The sequence below is a fragment of the Acomys minous genome, assembly GCF_964271855.1.
Source record: "Acomys minous genome assembly, chromosome: 12".
NCBI classification, from domain to species: Eukaryota; Metazoa; Chordata; class Mammalia; order Rodentia; family Muridae; genus Acomys; species Acomys minous.
Window position 1 is genome coordinate 93018860 of NC_140493.1, and position 22907 is coordinate 93041766.

Below are 22907 nucleotides of genomic sequence, written 5' to 3' on the forward strand. Positions count from 1 at the left end.
CAGGTTTTCCCTCCCCCAACTCCTTCCAGATTTTTCCCCACCTTCCTACCCATTTAACTTTAGGTTCTCTCTCTCTCTCTCTCTCTCTCTCTCTCTCTCTCTCTGTCTCTCTCTCTCTCTTTCTCTTTCTCTCTCTCTCTCAGAAAAACTGCCTGGCATGGTGGAGCAGGACTTTGATCTCAGCACTCAGGAGGCAGAGGCAGGCGGATCACTGTGAGTTTAAGGCCAGCCAGGTCTACAAAGTGAGTCCAGGACAGCCAAGGCTACACAGAGAAACTCTGTCTCAAAAAAGCAAAACAAAGTGTGTGTGTGTGTGTGTGTGTGTGTGTGTGTGTGTGTGTGTGAGAGAGAGAGAGAGAGAGAGAGAGAGAGAGAGAGAGAGAGAAGGCCTAGAGAGATGGCTCAGAGGTTAAGCGCACCGGCTGTCCATCCAGAGGTCCTGAGTTCAGTTCTCAGCAACCACATGGTGGTTCACAACCATCTATGATGATGATCTGGTGCCCTCTTCGGGCCAGTAGACATACATGTAGGCAGAGCCCTGGATAAATAATAAATAAATAAATCTTAAAAGAAAAGACAAAAACCAACCAATAAACAAAAACAAAAAAAAAAAAAAGAAAAGAAAAACAACAACAAAAAAGCAAGAAACATTGCTGGGTGTGGCGCACACCTTTAATCCCAGCACTCCAGAAGCAGAGGCAGGTAGATCTCTGTGAGTTCAAAGCCAGTTTGGTCTTGTACTGTAAGGACCAGACAAATTCCATTTTGGAAAAGAAACTCCATTTTGTGTTAAACCTAGCCACGGGCTGAACCCCGATTCCAGGAAAACCACAAACTAGTCTAAACAGAAAAATATTCCCTAGCAACATAATTAGCTCACCTTGGGAAAATCCAAATATATTCTCTGCTGCTCAAGCTGACGAGCAGGTGGTTTGGCACATAGCAACAACCAATCAGGAGCGGCCAGGCCAAAGTTCCCAATGCCCCCATGACCTCTTCAACTGATCTTTTCTATAGGCCAACTTGCCCCTGTACCTATTACCCAACCACAAAACACCAAGGCTTGTAACTCCCTGCTTGCAGCTTTTCTGCCCAAATACTAGCCAATCATATACTTTAAAACCCATTCCTTTGTCTAAAACGTATAAAAACCCCCCTCTCAATTGAGACTCAGGGCCACTTCCTTGCATCTGCTGTGTCTGTGCCTTGGAGGGGTGGCCCAGGCTTAAACCTGCAATAAAGACTTCCTTGCCATTGCATTTGGACTTGGCTCTTGGGTGGTCTGTTTGGGGAGTCTCTCAAATTTTGGGCATAACAGTACTAGACAGGATTCTCTTTTTTTTTTTTTTTTTTTTTTTTTGGTTTTTTGAGACAGGGTTTCTCTGTGTAGCCTTGGCTGTCCTGGACTCGCTTTGTAGACCAGGCTGGCCTCGAACTCACAGCGATCCGCCTGCCTCTGCCTCCCGAGTGCTAGGATTAAAGGCGTGCGCCACCACGCCCGGCTTTAGACAGGATTCTCTAGAGAAATATATATATATTTCTCTCTCTATATATATTTATTAGAATGGCTTATAAGCTGTGCTCCAGCTAGTCCAACAATGACTGTCTATCAACAGAAGGTCTAAGAATCCAGTAGGTGTTCAGTTCATGAGGCTGGATGTCTGAGCTGGTCTTCAGTGTACACAGGAATCCCAAAGAAGTGGGTTCTAATGCCAGGGAGGGACTGGACTTGCCAGCCAGAGTCGGCTAAGAGTGAAAGCAGGCAGAGAGCAAGAGCTTCCTTCTTTTGAGTCCTTTCTCTATAGGCAGCCAGCAGAAGGTGTGGCCCAGGTTAAAGGTGTGTCTTCCCACTTCAAATGATTTAATTAAGAGAAAAATCCCTCCCAGGTGTGCCCAGCCATTCAGATTTTAGTAATTTCAGATGTAGTCAAGTTGATAACCAAGACCAGCAACCGAGAGAGCAGGACGGCTCTCGTAATGAGACTCTGTTTCAGAAACAAAACAACAACAACAAAGGCTCCAAACGAACAACAAACCCCCTTCAACAAAACAAAACAATGAACAATGCAAAAATGAGGGTCAAAACAAACAGGCAAATGACCCCCCTCCCCTGCAAAAAAAAAAAAAAAAAAAGGCAACAAAATACACAAAAGTAGCATTGAGTTGGTTTTGATCTACTCCTGGCCATGACCTGTCCCACACTGCGGTTGTTTAGGATGCCCTGTGGTCTGTGTGACGCCCTTCTTCCATCTGTGTGCTCTGGAGGTCAACCCTTGAAGAGCCCCACTGTCAATGCTCTACACCGGGACTTGTGGAAAACCCTGCTTCTCAGCTGAGCCTGATTATCTACTTTCTTCTTCTCACCTCTCCACCTCCCTTCACTGCTATCTTGCAGACCTTGTTTTTGCTTATCTATTTCTGTTTGTTTTGGTTTTTCTTTTCTTTCTTTTTTTTAAAAATTTTTTATTACACAGATGGTGTTTTGCATGCACATACACCCGATCACCAGAAGAGGGCACCAGATCTCATTGTAGATGGTTGTGAGCCACCATATGGTGGCTGGGAATTGAACTCAGGACCTTTGAAAGAGCAGACAGTGCTCTTAACCTCTGAGCTATCTCTCCAGTCCCTTGGTTTTGGTTTTTCTTTTTCTTTTTCTTTTCTTCCTTCCTTCCTTCTTTCTTTCTTTCTTTCTTTCTTTCTTTCTTTCTTTCTTTCTTTCGTTTTTCAAGACAAGGTTTCTCTGTGTCACTCTGACTATCCCGGACTTGCTTTGTAGACCAGGCTGGCCTCGAACTCACAGAGATCCACCTGCCTCTGCCTCCCAAGTGCTGGGACTAAAGGTGTGTGCCACCACATCTGGCTGCATATTTATTTCTTTATGATTTAAAAAGCAGACTGGGCTGGGTGGTGGTGGCACACACCTTTAATCCCAGCGCTCGGAGGCAGAGGCAGGTGGATCTCTGTGAGTTCAAGACCAGCCTGGTGTACAAAGCGAGTCCAGGACAGCCAAGGCTACACAGAGAAACCCTATCTCGAAAACCCAAAATAAATAAATAAATATAAAAAAAATAAACAGCAGACTGCCTTATTTGGGTGTTGTCTTAGGGCTTTATTGCTCTAAAGGGACATCATGATGACAGTAGTAAAGGAAAAAATATTTAATTCAGAGGTTTAGACCGTTATTATCGTGGTGGGCAGCATGGCAGCATGCAGGCGATGAGTCAGTGGAGAAGGCGCTGAGAGTTGTATATCCTCATAGACAGGCAGCAGAAAGAGAGAGCAACCCTGGGCCTGGCTTGCGAACTTGAAACCTCAAAGCCCAAGTCCCAGCAACACACTTCCTGTAACAAGGCCACACCCCCTAATAGTGCCACGCCCTGTGAGAGCCATTTTCATTCAAACCACCACAGAAGTGTCTTGAGTTTTGGACACTTGATCACCTTATACTCACCTTCAGATGGGCACCGCAACTACTGGTCCTCCCTTGGCCAAAGACTGATCTTCCGTGACAAAAAAAGGTCAGTTTCTTCAACCCAGAGTTGTTCAGGAGGGACCCATGTGAATCAGGGAGGGAGGAAGGAAACACCCACTTAGCCAGGCAGATGAACCCAATCAACCTTGGTGATCAACAGGGTAACAGATGTCTTAGCCAGATCGCCCCCACATCCGGCTTTTGTTTATGTTTTTTTTTAGTTACAGATTTATTAGATATAATTCACACACTGCGTGAATCACCCACTGAGTGTGTAATTCATGTGTTCAGGATCTCCACAGGTCCAGGCAACTAATGCCAAGTCAGTTTTAGAACATTCTCAGCATTTGTCAGGCGTGGTGACGCAAGCCTTTAATCCCAGCACCCAAGAGGCAGAAGCAGATGGAAGTCTGTGAGTTTGAGGCCAGCCTGCTCTACAAAGCCAGTTCTGGGACAGCCAGGGCTACATAGAACCTATCTCAAAGAAACAACAGAGCTGGGCATGGTAGCGCACACATTTAATCCCAGCACTTGGGAGACAGAGGCAGGTGGATCTTGGTGAGTTCGAGGCCAGCCTGGTCTACAAAGCGAGTCCAGGACAGCCAAGGCTACACAGAGAGATTCTGTCTTGAAAAACCAAAAAAAAAAAAAAAAAAAAAAAAAAAAACAACAACAACAGAAAATTATGTATTTATTTGGGGTGGGGCATGTGTATGCCACAGCATGTGTGGAGATCAGAGACAGTCTGTGGGAGTTTGGTTCTGTCATTCCACCCTGTGGGTCACAGGGATTAAGTTTAGGTCACCAGGCTTGGCAGCGAGTGTCTGTCCCTGTCGTCTGTCTGGCCCAGGCCTTGACTTTTTTATCCTCCAGCCTCAGTTTCCTGAGCACTAGGATTACAAATGAACATCACCATAGTGCTTCTGACTTTTTGATTATTGCTATTCTAAAGCATGTGAAGTGGTTAAATTTAAATTTAAATTTAATTTTTTTTTTCTTTCGAGATAGGGTTTCTCTTTGTAGCGCTGGCTGTCTTGGAACTCACTCTGTAGACCAGGCTGGCCTTGAACTCAGAGATCCGCCTGCCTCTGCCTCCCGGGTGCTGGCATCAAAGGCGTGCGCCACCACGCCCGGCTCTGATTTTATTTTCAACTGTGGTGATTCTCAAATAGATTCTCATACGCTAAGCTCAACTCTGAATTACGGAGATAAATCTGGCTTTGGTTCCTTTTGTATGCCGATGGACTCACCTGCTGGCATGTGTTCAGGATGCTTGCTTCCTCCTTTGAGAGCCATGCTGGTCTTGTGATGTATTACTATGGTTCTGGCACTAGGACAGTATTGCTCCCATATCCACGCTTACACTTTCAAAACGTTTGTGGCGGCTGGAGAGATGACTCAGCCGTTAAGAGCACTTTTTGCTCTTGCAGAGGACCCGGGGTTACTTTCCCTTTGGTTCCTGGGGCTCTGATGCCTTCTTCTGACCACTGCAGGCATAAAGCTCACGCGGTGCCCTCAAACATATGTTGGCAGAACACTCATACACATAAAATTCAATAACTTTTTAAGACGTAACATTTTAATTATTTTGGTGTGTGCAGCGTATATGCATGGTGTGTCCTCCAAGCTCCCATGTCCTGAGATAGGCTGGTGCCCTGACACAGAAAAACAGAAAAACAGCCCCACACTGAACCATCTCCAGATATTCCAAACTGATAACAGCTGGGGGGGCGGGGACCATTTCCAACAGAGGTTACCACAGCTCATCCTGTGGGAGAAAAAAAGAGACACTTTTGAGCAGGACGCCGGAAGCTCACTGATAGAGGAAAAAGGTCAATGAGGAAATGCTTCACACCTTCCCCACTCCATCTCTTCTCTCTGTGTTTAAGCCTCCAGCTTGAAGATGTCCCCTCTGGGTCCCTTCTCAGCCAGGCTACTACTCTCCTCATCTCTGCTGGACGTTATCAACTCCTGATACAATGTCTGCTAGGTATCTGCTACTTGCTCTTTATTCATTTACTTTTGCTTGCTACATACTTAAACTTATTCACAACCCCACGCATGGCTATTGTAGTGAGATACGACAGGAGAGGGTCTCTGTCCCCGGACGGCTTCAAACCCGTTACTTCCGATCCAGCTGCCTCCACCTCCCAAATGCTGGCATTAGAAGCATATACCACCACCAACGGTTCCGCACTGCTGGGGATACATGCATGCTAGGTAAACACTCTGCCAACCAGGCTACCGCCTCAGCCCACAATGGGCTCACGACCTTTCCCTCCGCCTCCTCCTGTTCCCTTTCTTCCCAGCCATGTTTCCCCCTCCCCCACCCCACCCCCTTCCACCTCTGAGAAGTCTCCGCCTCAGACAAAAAGTTCTTTGGTTTTACTTCTGGTCCTCCTGCCTCCACCTTCCAAGTGCTGGGATTGCAGGCGTGTTCCACCATGCCTCGCTTATTATTGGAGGGCGGGCTGGCTGGTTTTCTGTCAACTTGACACAAGCTAGAGTCACTGGAGAGGAGAGAAGCCTCAGTTAAGACAATACCTCAGTAAGACAAGAGCTATATTGGGGAGGCAGAGGCAGGCAGATCGCTGTGAGTTCGAGGTCAGCCTGGTCTACAAAGTCAGTCCAGGATAGCCAAGGCTACAATGAGAAACCCTGTCTTGAAAAACCAAAATCAAACCAAACCAAAAAGACAAGAGCTGTAGGCAGGCATGTAGTGTACTTTCTTAATTAGCGATTGATGGGGGAGGCCCCAGCCAACTTTGGTCCTGGGTTCTCTAAGAAAGCAGGCTGAGGGCCTGGAGAGATGGCTCTGTGGTTAAGAGCACTGCCTGCTCTTTCAAAGGACCCAGGTTCAAATCCCAGCACCTACGTGGCAGCTCACAACTGTCTGTAACTCTCAGATCTGACACCCTCACAGCAATGCACATAAATTAAAATCAAATAAAATATTTTTAAAAAAAAGAAAGAAAGAAAGCAGGCTGAGCAAGCCATGCAAGCTGGTAAACAGCACCCCTCCGTGACCTCTGCCTTCAGATTCCTGCCCTGTTTGCGTTTCGGTTCTGACTTCCTTCTGCGCCTGAAGACTTCCCAGCTTGTGACCATCATCTTTGACTTGACTGAGGAAGGACTTGCTGCTGATAGGACCAGTATCTGTGACGTGACCTCATGAAACGCCATGCAGGTGTATGACAGACTTGGCAAAAGAATCAAGGCTGCAGGCAACAATCGGAGGACAGCACTCAGACTCCATAATCAGTCCTGATGATAAATAGTGCTGTTGTTTGGTCATGTTGTTCCATCACAGCAATAGTAACCCTGACTAAGACATAGGAAAGTGCAATCTGGCCATTCCAACTTGCTGGGCTTTCATCCCCTACCATCTTGCTCAGGCAAAGTTCAAACTTAGCCAGACCTGTGAGGTCCCTTGGTCCCCTGCCTGCTTGGCAGCCTCATCCCCATCCAACAGACTTACCACAGCATGGCCCCTGGCACAGGACCTCCTCTGAGGAGTGGGCAGAAGCCTCGGCCTACACTGCACCAAACCTTCCAGAATATTCTGCTACACACATACTGCTCTGCCTCCAGCCCTCTCTTGCTTTCCTCTAAGCCCACCCTTCACTGCTCTCTCAGGCTCAATGCCTCTACCTTACTAAACTCCTGCTTGTCCTGAGCTGGCCCAGACACGGGCCTGCTACTCTGGAGGCCGAGAAAGAAAGACAGTGACTTCAAGCATAGCCTAAGACCTTGTCTCCAAAGAAAGAGGGGGCTGGGCACTAGGGGGCATAGCTAAGTGGTAGGGTGATTCCCTAGCATGCTGAGGCCACGGGTTCAAGCCCCAGCACCACAAAACAGAGGAAGAAAGGCCAGCTCAAACGCTCCATGAATCTTCTTCCTTTTTTTTTTTTTTTTTTTTTTTTTTTTGAGACAGGGTTCTCTATAGCCTTGGCTGTCCTGGACTCACTTTGTAGACCAGGCTGGCCTCGAACTCACAGCGATCCACCTGCCTCTGCCTCCCTAGTGCTGGGATTAAAGGCGTGCGCCACCATCACGCCCAGGCCTCTTCATGCTTCTTTTGTATTTTATAGTGTTAACAGGAACCAACATCCTGTCATCACCAGTTCTCTACCATGGTGCCAGGCTCAGGGGAAGCATCCGCACACAACCCATTCAGGGCTGGCTTTCCATCAGGAAGAGTATGAGGAGGATCTGAGATGCTATCGGTCCAATTTCCCAGCAGGAAGATGAGACCCACGACAAGTCACCTCAGGCCTCTGAGTCCCCAGCTAGTTCCTCTTCTTAGTGTCACGTCACAGTCACACTGATGACTGAAAACTTTTTCCTGGTTAAAGCCGCCCTCCCTTGACACGTGATGGAAAGGAAACAGGACTCAATATTATCCTTCAGAAGAAGCCTTTATTGTAACATAAAATACACAATTTTTGTGGCTGCCCCAATTTATACACAATACTTTTTGGTGGCTAATATATACTAATCCGCCTCAACGCTAAAATATGTATCTGAAGTAAAATGTTAAAAAGAAAAATTATAAAAGAATATTTTCATTGTAAGAGACAGCCACTTCGAATCTCCTTCCAACCCGCCCCCCCACCCCCACAAAGGCCCACATACACACGCCACACCCCAAGCTGAGACTTCCCAGGACTCATGTGTGGGTTTTTAAGCAGGCGAGAGGCGGGCGGAGACCTGCCCTCACCTAGGCTGTGTGTGAGGGAGTGGGGCAGACAGAGAACGCACCCTCCAGGTTAGAAGCTCTCCCATCTCTAGGCACAGCCTCAGGGAAGCCAGGGTAGCTTAGCTTCTTCTGTAACCCAACTTGAGAGTAAACTTGGAACCTTCCAGGGGTGCCAGGCTGCTCTGCTCTCCCCACACTCTGGGGCCATGCCCACCATAAATCTAGAAGTTTGTCAACTCCACACCCATGTGAGGGTTACTGGGACAAACCGGCCGCCACGTGACAGGTGGGGAGGAGTCCCTTCAGCCTGGACTCTTCGAGCAGTTCCAGCCTCCTCCTGAGGGGGCAGGGAGGGGCCTCACACCTCCACCATGCAGCGAGCACCTGAGGCAGAGACGCTACCGCCAGGCATAGAAAAAAAAAAAAATCAGTGTACAAAACCAAGCCAAGGCAAACAGCAGCTTTTAAAAAGTCATCTTCCAATAAATAATTTACTACACAGGAGTATTTTCCTTTAATGATAAACACTGATAAATTCAGAAGTTATTTTTGTAAAAAAAATATGTTTATTTACTTGCATGTATAAAAATAAGGTTTTGGGGCTCCTCTCCTGGGTGTGGCTCCGCCCTTGCTTGGGAGAGGAAGCCAAGGAGGGCTTTGCAGGCCTGAGTGGTGACCGCTCTCTGCTTGGCCCTCTCCCTGCCTGCCCACTGCAGTCCCTTCCTTCCTTTTGGTGACACTACAGAGGATTCTGTGGAAGAAAATCATGCTGAGGCTTCTGCTTTGTTTCTACAGCTTACCAAGCTTCCTAGCAAAACCCACTGACTGCATTTCCCCAACTCTCCACAGCACCCGGCACCCCAGAGTGGTGGCTGCCTGGCTGGCAGGCTGGGCCCAGGTGCAGGTCGTAACCCTACCACCTAGTCCTCAGGGCACTATGTGACACTGAAGGGGGGTGGGTGGGGGGGGGGGGAAAGAGGCGATCTGGATACAGAGGACCCAGGACCTGATGCAGGAAGGAGAAGTTTCATGTCAAATTAGGATGCGAATGGGAAAAACATAAAGAGATCTGATTAAGAAACAACACCGTTGGACACTTGCAGAAAGCCGTTATCAGGAAAAAGCCTTGGAGAACGCAGACGCAGTCTCACCACAGCACAGAGTGGGGAAGGGTGGCCCAGACAGACCCACCACAGCACAGAGTGGGGAAGGGTGGCCCAGACAGACCCACCACAGCACAGATAGGGAAGGGTGGCCCAGACAGACCATGCCCCGTGTCTGGAACCAGGACTGGGTACGCCACACCTCACTGGCAGAGCACAGGGCATCACCTGTACGCTCTGAGCTCCTCCCTCCTATACGCACCTGAGCACACACAGAAGCTGGGGAGCAATTCTAGAAACAGGGCTTGAGTAAGGAGAGGACGGAACGAGGGGCTGGCGATAAGATGGGGTGAGTGGTGGAGGCAGCCGCCACCCATCCAAAACACCCATGACCACTCTCGCCCCAACACTCTTTATTCAGCTCCCCTCTCCCAGCCCTGTGCAGAGGGGGCAGGGGACACGTGAGGCACTGACGTCCTTCATCAACAGACAGTCAGTTACATCTCAGGAGACAGGTTGGGACGATGACAGCTTGCTTGGACTATGGACTACCTGGCAGAGGAAGGAAGGCTCCCCAGACAGGGAATGCTTTTTCCTCTCTTTGTCCTTCTCTTACTTGAACAGTCACGCATTAAAGTTCAGCCACCATTGAGACACATGGCCAAGTTCCAGGGTTCCAGGAACCGACTGCCTTTTTTTTTTTTTTTTTTTTTTTTGCACAAGGTAAAAACAAGCCCGGCCCTGGCCTGGCCTGTGGCTTAAGACTGGACAGCAAGGGGGTGGAGAAAACACAACGTGCAAACTCACACACTCACACTCACACACACTCCCTGTGCCACTACGCACGGAAACACTAAAGTCACAACTAGTATTAACACTTCACATTATGAATATTGTTTCCAAAGAGAAGCGATTCATGGAGTTAAAACATCCACAAGAAGTTCCTCCACGAGGATGACGAAGCTGCAGGTGGCGAGGTCTGGTCATGACTGTGCGTGAGGGATCCACTGGCTGTCCATGGGCCGGCCTAAGAGCTCTTCCACACGCCGGGCCACGTCCATCGTGTCTTCCAGATCAAAGTCCCCATCAGTATCAAGGACAGAGTCAGGGCTTCAGAGGGAAAGACAAATGATAAAGGGGAGGGGCCGGGGTTATCAGAGGTCACCTGAAACCCCACAACCCATCAGGTAAGAGATTTGGGCTGTTCCTTCTACCTAGGCCCTCACTACAATCAGAGACCTTTGCTGGCCAGGTCTGTAGAGAACCAGACCTCGGTACCCACCCGAGCTTCCCTCATCTAAACTCCACTCAGTCTTTACACACAAAGTTTGGCAAGTCTCCATCTTTAGAGAAGATATGCAGATGCCACTTGTTCATGGCCACTGATGGTTTAAATATCTGGTGAAATCTCCCCTTCCCACAGGCCAGAGCCTGAGCCTAGGCTGAGGTAATCTCCAGAGAACCTTCAGGTTTCTTTGCCTCCCAACTCCAGGCCTTAGGATGTCCAGCCTAAGGCCAAGGCCCCAGTTCCTCCTCATGTACAGCCCCCCAGCCCCCCAGATCATGACCTACTTCTGTGGGTACATATTATAGTGAGCCTGAGGGCACACCGCTGGGGAGGGAGCCTGGTCCATGTAGGTTGCACCACTCCCTGCATCTGCAGATGCATTAGCAAACCTGTAGAAGGAAGCAGAACATAGTCTGGGCCACAAGGACTGGAGGAAGAATTCAGGGACATCTTCCTGTCTTTTTCAGGACATAGGAGGTTGGACACCAGGACCCTGGTCACAGCATGGCTAGAACTCAGTTCCTTCTCAAAGGCTAAGCCAGCTTTACTTGGTGGGGGGAAGGGATCCTGGACTCAGCCACTGAGAGCGATGGGTGCTGGGGGAAGACACAAAGTAGAGAGAGGGGTACCAGGAGAACAGAGCTGGGCCCTGGACACTTACTCGGGGACCACTTGCTTGATCTGCGGCTTCACGTATCCATCCGCTGCTTTCGCTGCCGGGGAGAAGAGAGGTGAAAAGCAGACTCCTCACAGACACCTCCCTTAAGAACCCATCTTTTCCTGCATTAGGACACAGCCACCTAAATCTCAACTCAGGGCAGGACACATCCCAGCACTTGGGAGGCAGAGGCAGGTGGATCTCTGTGAGTTTGAGGCCAGCCTGGTCTACAAAGTGAATCCAGGACAGCCAAGGCTACACAGAGAGACCCTGTCTCAAAAAGCTAACCAACCAACCAAACCAACCAACCAATGTTCTACTATATGATTAGGGCATGCAATATCTGGTATAAGGATGTTTATTTGAGGGAGGTGACAGGGACGGACAAGGAGAGGAGTTAGGGGGTGGATAACCGTACATGCCGGTGGGCAGATGGGGACCGAGCCATGAGGGACATGGAGAGAAAACATGGGGACAGAGTGAGAGCAGAGAGGTCGAGAGGAAGAGACGGAGAGAAAGTGAGGGTGGCAGGCACGTCCTCTTTTATCCTGCACACACCTGGTATCACATCTGGTGGGTGGCGGCAGAAAATGACATCAGAGTCCTGAAGGCAGGCTAGTGGGACTGCCTGCGTGTATGTTTGGGTGAGGGTGTCAGATCTTGTAGTTACAGACAGTTGTGAGCCACCATGTGGGTGCTGGGAACTGAACCTAGGTCCTCTGGAAGAACAGTCAGTGCTCTTAACTGCTGAGCCATCTCCCCAGCCCAACCTTAAAAAAAATTTTTTTTTTTTTGAGACAGAGTCTCTCATTGGACTGGTAGGCTGGCTGCTGGCCCCATCTGTGTCTGTCTCTTGTCTCCTCAGCACGAGGGCACGAATATGTGCTAAACTGCCTGGGCTCTCGGTATTAAACTCAAAGCAAGTACTCTACTGACTGAACGAGCTCCTCAACCTCAAACTAGTATATTTTCTATAGAAAAATATAACTTCAAAAACAACAAACAAACAAAACCAAATGGCCAGGGCTGGCCAATGCTGGATGAAGATCCTAGGCTCAGGAGCTAAACATAGCTGAAATCCTGGCTTGTTCACTTCTCAGTCATGTGACCTTTGGCAAATTATTTTATTACTCCTTGCCTCAGTTTCCTTTTATTTAAAAGGGTCCTACTCTGCAGAGCTGGTCCGAGGATTAAATGAGATCCTGCTGTGGTCTGAATAAGATTGGTGCCCACAAGCCAGGCAGTGGTGGTGGCGCACGCCTTTAATCCCGGCACTTAGGAGGCAGTGGCAGGTGGATCTCCGTGAGTTCGAGACCAGCCTGGTCTACAAAAGCGAGTCCAGGAAAGCCAGGACTGTTACACAGAGAAACCCTGTCTCAAAAAAACCTTAAAAAAAAAAAAAATGGTGCCCATGGGCTAATGTGAATGTTTAGTCACCAAGGAGTAGAACTGTTTGATAGGATTAGAAGAATTAGGGGGTGTGGCCTTGTTGTGTGTGTGCCTACTGGGGGGGGGTGGGCTCTGGGTTTTCAAACTTCCAGTGCAGGCCCTGTCTCTTCCTCTGCCTGCAGATCAGGATGTAGCTCTCAGCTACTGCCCTAGTGCCACACATTGCCTCTATCCATGCTCCCTGGCATGGTAAGAACGGACTCACTGTCTGAAACGATGAGCCAGCCCAGCTAAAGGGTTTCCTTTACAAGAGCTGCCTTGGTCTTGGTGTTTCCTCACAGCAGGTACCACAGTGACGCACACAGATACTCTAGGAAACATGTTTTTTAAAAAATTCCTGGCAAGCCAGCTGGTGGTGGTGACTGTAATGGCAGCATTTGGAAGGCAGGGGCAGGCAGATCACTGTGAGTTTGAGGCCAGCCTGATTTACAAAGTGAGACCAGGGCAGCCAGGGCTAAAACAGAGAAACCCTGACTCGAAGAACAAAACAAAAAAACAAAAACCAAAACCCCTCCTGGCACAGAGGCATTCAGCAGATGCTAGCTACTGCTATTATGTATACTTCCAGAATTATTAATCACTATATGTAAAGGTTGCTGAGAATCAGAGAAGACCTATAAGGTACCATTTTTATGCCAACCAGATGTCTGAAGGGAAATGTTAATTTGGCTTTTTGAAGGCAGTTTTGGAAAGATGTGTCAAAAAAGCTTAAAAAGCAGATGCCCTTTAATCTAATTCTTTTTAGGAATTTATCCTAAGAAATATCTAAACAAGAAACTTGTATTAGGTTATCTTAGTATCCGACATATATGAAAACAAAATAAATTAAATAATAAGAATCTTAATTACTGCTAGGCATGGTGGCGCACGCCTTTAATCCCAGCACTCGGGAGGCAGAGGCAGGCGGATCGCTGTGCGTTCGAGGCCAGCCTGGTCTACAAAGCGAGTCCAGGACAGCCAAGGCTACACAGAGAAACCCTGTCTTGAAAAACAAAAACAAAACAAAACAAAACAAACAACAACAACAAAGAATCTTAATTACCTAACTTTGAATATAGCATAAAGTCGCTATGTAATGGAATTCTGTGCAATCATAAAGATGATGCGGGACGAATGAGTGTGTGTGTGTGTGTGTGTGTTTATAAAATCAGTTAAAATCAGGGAGCTAAGGATTAGGTATGAGGTATGGTTTGACCTTTCACCCTGGCCTCAGTTCCCACTGCTAGCTTCCTGCTTGGCTGGAAGCAGCGCCCTGGCTCTGGGGAGCTTTTCAGCCACCCCAGCTGCACTTGTCCTCTCAGCCTAGGATGTTTGGTCTCTCGGTCTTCGCAAAGCCAGCTTCCTCACTTTGTTCAAGTCTATTCACACGTCACTTCCTCAGAAAGCTCCCCTTACCACTCTAGAGAAATCATGCCCCCACCCCCGCCACTTCTCCATCCCGCCTCGTTTACTGTGCTGCTCTTCAGGGTACCCACTGCTAAGTGAACACGTGTCTCTGCCATCTCACTTGCTGTTTTTCTCTCTCTGACCAGACTGCAGCCTCCACAGGAGGAGCTGTGAGAGGGGAGCGGGAAGAGAACAGAGCACAAGGCTAACAGAATATTGAAGGATGCCACAGAGATGTTTACACAGGCTAGCCTCTGGATGTGTGTGATTTCTTTGTTTCTTACAAATCTGTGTATGTCCTAAAACATTTACAATAACATGGAATATTTTGGCCAGGAACGGTCTTGTGTAACTTTAATCTCAGAGGCGCCTTCACTGACAAACAGTACATAGGGCTCACATTCTCCCTTGGTATTGCTTGAATTCCAGTGGGGTGCTGTTTGGGTTTTGTGCAGGAAAGAGAGCTGCCCTCCAGGCATACACATGGGCACACATACATAATACAGGTACATACACACACTAGCAAAAACTGAAACAAAACCAAAACCGGGGTCAGTCCAGAACCCACCGCAGGCAGACACTCACCGGTGGCCGGCTCGCACGGAACTGGTGTGTAGTACTTAGAATATACTTCGTCCTTTGGCCGATCAGGAAACACGTATATGAGGTAATTCAAGTCCCCCAGGCGGTCAGCCAGGGACCGGATAGAGAAGTCTCTAGTGGTAAAAGGCATCAGATTCCAAAACATTCTCTCCTCTAGATCAATAAACAGAACAGTCACATTCTAACCACGGTTTCCAGATGGGAAGGCCTTAAAACCCACACGCTGGAAATTCAAGCCCCCATATGAAAGTCACACCAACAGAGACGTTCACCCCCAAACCTCCACAGGCTGCAGACAGGGACTTGTTAGATGCCTCGGTGTGTAAGCAGATGTACAAATCACTTCCCTACAGATCTATGGGCTCAAGTTCAAGGAGAGGCCTCCCCTGTTTAAAAGAAACAGCACTGGGGCCGGAGAGACGCTCAGCAGGTAAGAGCGTTTGCTATCCTTGCCGAGGCCTGGGGTTCGACTTCCAGCACCCACGTGATGGTTCACAACCATCTGTAACTCCAATTCGAGGGGATCCTACTGTCTCTTCTGGCCTGTGGGCACGACGGCATTCACGTGGTGCAACCATGCAGACAAAACACCCACATACAAAATAGCAAAAACCTAAAAATAAAAATAAAGGAAAAGAAAAGAAGTAGCTCTTGGGGACCCCGATCTTATTTCCTAAGGGGGCAAGCCCATAGCCAGAGACGGCCTAAGGGCTGGGACAAGCTGGAAAAAAATCTTTAAAACACAAAACACACAAGCTGGCAAGTCACCCCGCTTCACAGTGAGGGCCAGACGAAGGAAGGGCCAGACATTCTTGGTGGCAACGCTCAGTTGTCAGTCGACACCTTACGCTAATTAGGGATCACGGAGTCAGGGACGACTGAAACCGTTTCGAAAGGGAAGTGGCTGCCGCTCTGCCCGCACCCCTTCCAAGGCTCCGCTTCAGCATTTCCCATAATAAGATTGCTCACAGGCCGCCCTGACGAGCAGCTGTGTCACGGCTGTGTTAGTGATTCCTGTAATTAGGTCTGGCCCCAACAAACAATGTGTTCTCAAAAAAAAGCTGCGTTAAAATCATTATGGGACAAAAGGCAGCTAACTTTGGACACCGGGCCAAAAAAAAAAATGTGTCTCAGAAAGGGCGAGGCACTCACGAGAGTCAAACTTCCAAGCAATGGTGATGCCTCCGATTTCGGAATCGCTGAATCTCAGCAGGAAGGTCCCATCTGGCTTGTTAATGAGTAGGTCATGGGCCTGTTGCTTGTTCACAAAACCCAAGATGGCCCTGGAGCAGAGTCAGGGGAACAGAAGCAGAGGGTGACAATGCCAGAGTGAAAACCTTTTTAGTTCTGGTACTGATTTTTTTTTTCTTTTTTTCTTTTTGGTTTTTTTGAGACAAGGTCTCTCTGTGTAGCCTTGCGGACTTGCTTTGTAGACCAGGCTGGCCTCGAACTCAGTGATCCGCCTGCCTCTGCCTCCCGAGTGCACCACCACGCCCAGCTCTGGTACTGATTTAATAGACGACTGCAGCCCCAGCTACTTGGGAGGCTGAGGCAGGAGGATTGCTTGAGTTCAAGATCGGCCTTGGCGGCATATGATAAAAAATAAATAATACTAACAAAGGCGATCCTCACCCGTCGTTCCAGTGAGGCTTGAGATGTTTCTTCAGCACCTCCATCACGCCGTCGAACCACTGCCAGAAGGTGTAGTTCCGCCCTGGCAGATTCTCCTGGTTGGAGACACAACAGGGAACAGGAAGAAAGGCAGAGTGACCGTTGGAATATCAGCCGCACAGATGACCCGAGGCTCTCCGCAGCCTGCTGTAAGGAGACCTCGGGACTGTAGTCTGTAGAAAGGCCCTCCTCATGCAGCCTGTGAAGGGTCGGCTTGCTCTGAATGAACTTTAAATCTAGATGTCACCTAGGAGGTACACAAGACCCAGTGGCCTTGGCGTATGTGGGCCCATCCACTGTCACATAGAGCAAGGTGGCAAAGGGGGGGGGGGACAGGAATCTCAGGGACAAGGCTCAGCTGGCCAAAGGGTAAGTCTGAACTCTAGGGACCACCTGCCAGGAGGATAGGACGGACTCTGGGACCCAGTGACCGGAAGAACGAAGCTGAACTTGAAGTTGATATATTGCCTCTTTCTGGTTTTTCTGTAGAAACGCCCGAGAAAATGACAGGAAAGGCAGACCAGGCTCCGGCTTCCCAGACTGTCAGCCCCTTGACTAAAGTGAAAAGCTTCTAATCCTGGCTTGTGCTTGTGTGACAGGCAGCACAGGGGGCTTACAGGACTTTGCATGGAAAACAGACATCTCCACTGTCAGAAATGTGCAAACGTCCCTGCCTGTCTGCCTGTTAACAAGCAGCCGTACAGCTCCATAGACAGACCACCGAGGAAAAGGGAGAAGCGTGGGGCAAAAGCGGCAGAGCTGGTACCAACCCCCAGGGGACCCTGCCACACCTCTAGCTAGATCTGGTAAACTCGCCTCCGGCCACTTCTGACTTTGTGGCCTGGGACAAGCAGCACCGTATCCCCTGGGAGATTCTGAGAAATGCACACTCTTCTAGGCCCACCTCAGACCCGCTATGAATCACAGCCTACACGTTAACAAAATGCAGGGTGGCTTCGTAGACCTGACCTGAATTAGATCACACCAAGCCACAGAGAGGCTGACGTCACACACACACATTCCTAGTAACTCTCAGGCAACTACAGTAACCAGGTTCCGTGGAGGCAAGCACTCTACCACAGTGGCAAAGGCAGACCACTTGAGGCCCGTCTCCCTGACCTCCTCTGACTTGCAGCAACTGTGAATACAGAACTGTTCAGACGACCCAGAAGCCATGAGTGCTTGGAATTAAGGACATCTAAAACTCTGGGGTGTGGACATAGTGGGGAGAAGTTTAACTGAAAATCAAAGGTCTGATGGAATCACAGATTTGCCAGATGCCAGAGGAAATATTCCCTCGGTCCATTCCCCTTTCTAAGGGGTGGAGGGTCCCCCCTAGAAACCTGAGCTGGCATTCTACATCAGAGGTGGTGGTCAGAGCTGGAGTTTGGCTCATGTTTGTCTCACAAAGGAAGAAATGCATTAAAGTTCACACAAGGCTCAGGTCACTGACACGATGAAAAGACCTCGCTCTACGTGAGACCCGACTTAACTCTCAGGCTGTCCAGCTAGACAGATGTTTCTGTGACCCCGGGTAGAGTTTATGAAAACTATGAGGAAAAGGGGCCCAGGGCAGGGAAACTTTAGCAGGCAAACATTTGGAAAGATTTTAGTGAGAGTGGCTGGCGGCCATACACTCACCCGGTTGAACTGCGACCAGGACACGGACATGCTGTTGTAGTCCTCGAGGTGGCTGCTGCTGCTGTTGAACAGTTTCTGTGCCAGGAACACAAGGTTCTCCTTGGTCAGGCCCCGGTTGCTCTGCACTTCGGCCTTGAATTTCATGTTGAGCGCTTCACACAGCTGCGGCCACAGCACCTTGTCAGGCACGGCAAAGGGCACCCTGCCCTGAGAGGGAGAGAGGCCAGCATATAACAAAACAGCTGCATGACTGATTCTCCCAAGGCACAGAAGAAAAGCAGCCGTGGACGGAAGGAGCTAGAAAGATTCGTCCTGCCAAACCTGAGGCGCTCATGGGGGCGTGAGGTTCTGAGAGACACACACGGTTTTGTTTCCCTGTCCTTGTACTCAACACGGCTAGAGGGCCACCTCTTGCTAGGTGCGCTGCCTCAGGAGCTGCCGAGCCTGCGGTCAGACTCAGGTTCTAATAAATGGCGTCAGAACAAAGTATCACCAGGTTTTGGCTCATGGTCCAGATTCACTGAAAGTTTAGATATTGTAAACATTGCCAGGTGTGGTGGCACATGCCCATGATCTCAGCACCCCTGAGGGAGGGAGGGAGGGAGGGAGGGAAGATCAAGAGTTCAAGGTCATTTTCTGCCACACAGCATTTGAGCATAAGACCCTACCAAACAAAGACACACACACAAACAACAACAACAACAACAAAACCTAGCCTGGCTTTCTAAGTGAGCAGAGGGAATAGGCACACATGCACAGCCCGAGTAGAACACTTGCCCTTGACACCTGCCAAGAAACTCTAGCTCAAAGTGAAGCAACTTGGCCTGAAAAGAGTGGAAAATTTCTAGTTGGCAACTTTGTTGAGAAATCGTTAGAATATGAGCTTTTAATAAATTGCTTCTCATTCTGGTCAATGAGTAGTACAAAGGTGCAGTTAGGCCGGAGGAACCTGGCCTGGTGCTAATATCACACGGGACACGGACCGCAGTTATATGCTTTCCATTAGCTAGAAGGGACTTTCTCTCTCTTTCCCTCTCTGCTTCCTTCCTTCCCCCTCCCTGTCCTGTGTGGGTGCGTGGGGGTGGTGCGCATATGTGCGTGTATCTGGAAGCCAGAGGCCAACAACTCAGTGCCATTCCTCACGAGCTTTCTACTTTTTATTTTTTAATTTATCACAGGTGGTTAAGAGCACCGGCAAAATGTGGTGGCGCATGCCTTTAATCCCAGGAGGCAGAGGCAGGTGGATCACTGTGAGTTCGAGGCCAGCCTGGTCTACAAAGGGAGTCTAGGACAGTCAAGGCTACACAGAGAAACCCTGTCTCAAAAAACAAACAAACAAACAAACAACAACAACAACAACAAGAGCTCTGGCAGATCTTGCAGAAGACATGGATTTGATTCCCAGCACCCACATGGCAGTTCACAATCATCTGTAATTCCAGTTCCAAGGCATCTGATGCCCTCCATGGGTAGCAGGCACAACACGGTACATGTAGGCAAAACCACTCGTACATATAAAATGAAATATAAAAGCTCAGGTCTCCATACTTGCATTACAAGAACTTTTTTTTTTCCTGTGTAACCTTGGCTGTCCTAGACTCACTTTGTAGACCAGGCTGGCCTGGAACTGACAGTGATCCACCTGCCTCTGCCTCCCGAGTGCTGGGATTAAAGACATGGGCCACCACACCTGGTCTGGCATACAAGCACTTTTTACTAAGCCATCTCTCAGTCCCCCTTTTTAGTTTGTTTGAGACAGGGTCTCAGGCAGCCCAATCTGCCCTTAAACTTGATATTAATATATATATATATATATATATATATATATATATATATATATATAACCTTGAACTTCTGATCCTCCCAAGTGCTAGGATTATAGGAGTGAGTTACCGTGCCTTACAGTCAGGGGACCCACCTCCCAATGTTCTGGGTCTTTCTTCCTTTCCTTCCTTCCTTCCTTCCTTCCTTCCTTCACAGTCAGGGGACCCACCTCCCAATGTTCTGGGTCTTTCTTCCTTTCCTTCCTTCCTTCCTTCCTTCCTTCCTTCCTTCCTCCCTCTCTCCCTCTCTCCTCCTCTTTCTGAGACAGGGTTTCTCTGTGTAACCTTAGCTGACCTAGAACCTACTCTGAAGACCAGCCTCAAACTCACAGAGATTCTCATCTCTCTGCCTCTCAAGAGCTGGGATTAAAGGTGTGCACCACCACCACCTGACTTCTTTCTTTTTAAAAAGATACTTTGTGTGTGTGTGTGTGTGTGTGTGTGTGTGTGTGTGTGTGTGTGTATGTGTGTGTGTGTGTGTGGCCATGGAGGCCAGAAGAGGGTTTCAGAGTTTTGACCTGTAATTACAGGTGGTTGTGAGCCACCTGACTCAGGTACTGGAAACTGAACTTTGGTCCTCTGCAAGGGCAGTAATCACCCTTAACCTGTGAGCCAACCTTCTAACACAAGAAAATAATACATGTAGCCAGGGTGATACAGTGAAGCCCTGTCTCAAACAAACAAACAAACAACCCCATCCCCCAAAATAGAAAGAAAACAATTTATTAATATATACTCAGGAGCTGGATATGCTAATCACCCTGATTTGATTATTATATAATGTGTGTGTAAATCAAAATGTAACGCTATAGATATATACAATCTTTTTTTTTTCCCTTCCTCTGTGTAGCCTTAACTATCTTGGACTCTCTCTGTAGAGCAGGCTGGCCTCAAACTCACAGAGATCCTGCCTCTGCTTCCCGAGCGCTGGGATTAACAGTGCGTGCCACCACTGCCCAGCTTATATGCACAATCTTTCTTCCCCCCCTGCCCCCCCCCCCCCCCCCCGAGATAGGGTTTCATTGTGTAGCCTTGGCTGTCTTAGACTCTCTTTGTAGACCAGGCTTGGGCCAAACTCACTGCGATCTGCCTGCCTCTGCCTTCCTGTGCCACCTCACCTGGCTTATATGCACAATCTTAATGCACCATTTTAACCATAAAAAGAGATTCTTCCTTTTCCTACTTTCTGAAGAGAGGGTTTTGTTATGTGTCCCAGGCTACCCTGGAACTCACTCTCCTCCTGCCTGAGCCTGCCAGTGCTGAGAGCGCAGGGATGCACTGCCACTTGGCCAATTCTTTATTTTCTCCTATAGTTGCCGCAGAGAAGACCAAATTTGTCATGCACACAGATGGTCGATGTGCCAGCCTCCAGTCTTTAGCTATGACAAACAAGGCCATAGTGGCCTTGTTACATAACATATACATAATATTTGTGTAGAATAAAATCCCAGGAGAACATATATATTTTACTGTGTGTAGGTGTTCCTGTGTGTGCATGTACATTTATGTGGAGGCCAGAGGTTGATGTACAGTGTCTTCCTTGTTTCTCTCACTGAATCTCGAGCTCAGTGACATGCAGAGACTAGCTGGCTGACAAGCCACAGTGATCCTCACGTCCCTGCCTCCCCAGATCTGGGATTACGGTCAAGAGCAGCCACGCTGGTTTTTTACATGGGTTCTAGGAAATATGAGTCATTTCCCAAATCCTTGAATTTATTTATTTATTTGCTTACTTGTTTGTTTTTGGAGACAGGATCTCATTACGTAACCCTGAATGTCCTGGGACTCTTTTTATGTAGATCAGGCTGGCCTCTGCCTTTCAAGTACTTAGACCAAAGGTGTACCACCACGCCAAGCTTTCTGCATTTATTTTATAATAGCATTCAAGATACCAGGGTCATTAGCATAACCGACAATGTGAAAATTCATATTATTTGGACAAGATACCCTACGGGTTACACACTGCAGGGCACGTCAAGGTTACAGAGAGCTTTGTGGATGGCAGTGACAGAGATGACACAATCTAACCCAGATGGCTCATGAAGGTGGCATGCAGCGGCCTTTTTCAAGAGTCTAAACTCTGGGTTTGCAGCACACACAGGGAAGATCTCATAAAAACCCTGCCTTTGTAATAAAGCCTGGTCCTCTAAAGACCACAGCTGGAGAGCCGAGACCCTCCCACTGTGCATGAGAGAAAGATAAACTTCGATGTGCCAAATATCAACCGTCCTCTTATCACACGTCCGTGAATTAAGTTTTACTGGAAATATGCAATACACATCTCTCCTCATGGAGATGCTTTAAAAGTGTCCGTCATGGGCTGGGGATTATAGCTTAATTGGTAGAGTGCACAGCGCTCTGGGTTCTATTCCCAGCCCTCCACGGAAAAAAATGGGTTTGGTTGGAGAATGTTTGTGATCCCAGCACTTATCAAGGGAGGGAGGCAAGAGGGTCATAAGTTTTTGGCAGCAGAGTGAATTCAACACCAGCCAGCCTGGGATACTGCATGAGACTCTACCTAAGGAAAGAGAGAAGTGGGAGAAGAGAGAGCGAAAGTATAAAATGCTTGTTAGCATGATAGTGTAACTCTGTTTTGCTTTTGGGCGGGGGGTGGGGGGGTGGGGGCGCGGGGAGTAAGCCCCCACCATGATTATCTGTTCCTTCACACAAAGCCACGCTATTCTTCAGGAGACCTGATACCTGAGGCCTGGGGAAGAGCACTGAGTGCCATCCTTATTTACTGACAAATGACTGAGGCACATTCTCAGCTACAGTAATCCCTAGGAAGGATCCAAGGGTCTCCAAACCAGCTAGGGCATCTTCTGTGCTACTGAGCTTAGCCTCGTGATGGCGCCATGGAGCACCAATCTATCTGTGTCGCAGGTACCAGCTGGAAACCCACGCTCCTCTGAGCCTCTCTAGGCCAGACTTCCATGGTCACCACTGGAGGAGGAGGAGTCTGAATTTGAACCCTGCCTGGATGTCAAGCCCTTCCTGTTTCACATGATCTATGCTGTCTCCCAAGGAGAATGGCACCCCCACCACAGATAGACACAAAGACAGACAGTGAGGAGAGAAAGGGGAGAGAAAGAGCAGAAAGAGAGAGAGAGA

General features: G+C 48.6%; 1 protein-coding gene across 1 annotated transcript in view; it reads right to left on the reverse strand.

Moving 5' to 3' along the window:
• Nucleotides 1-7874: 7874 nt before the first annotated feature.
• Nucleotides 7875-22907, reverse strand: part of STAT5B (signal transducer and activator of transcription 5B) — a 77068-nt gene continuing 62035 nt past the window's right edge. Inside the window, exons 14-20 of the mRNA XM_084748780.1 lie at nt 17974-18180; nt 16294-16388; nt 15814-15944; nt 14644-14814; nt 11227-11278; nt 10850-10954; nt 7875-10387 (exon numbers count right to left, since the gene is read on the reverse strand). Of these exons, the coding sequence (XP_084604906.1) occupies nt 10261-10387; nt 10850-10954; nt 11227-11278; nt 14644-14814; nt 15814-15944; nt 16294-16388; nt 17974-18180 (888 nt within the window). The 3' untranslated portion in view covers nt 7875-10260. The remainder of the gene's footprint in view (nt 10388-10849; nt 10955-11226; nt 11279-14643; nt 14815-15813; nt 15945-16293; nt 16389-17973; nt 18181-22907) is intronic.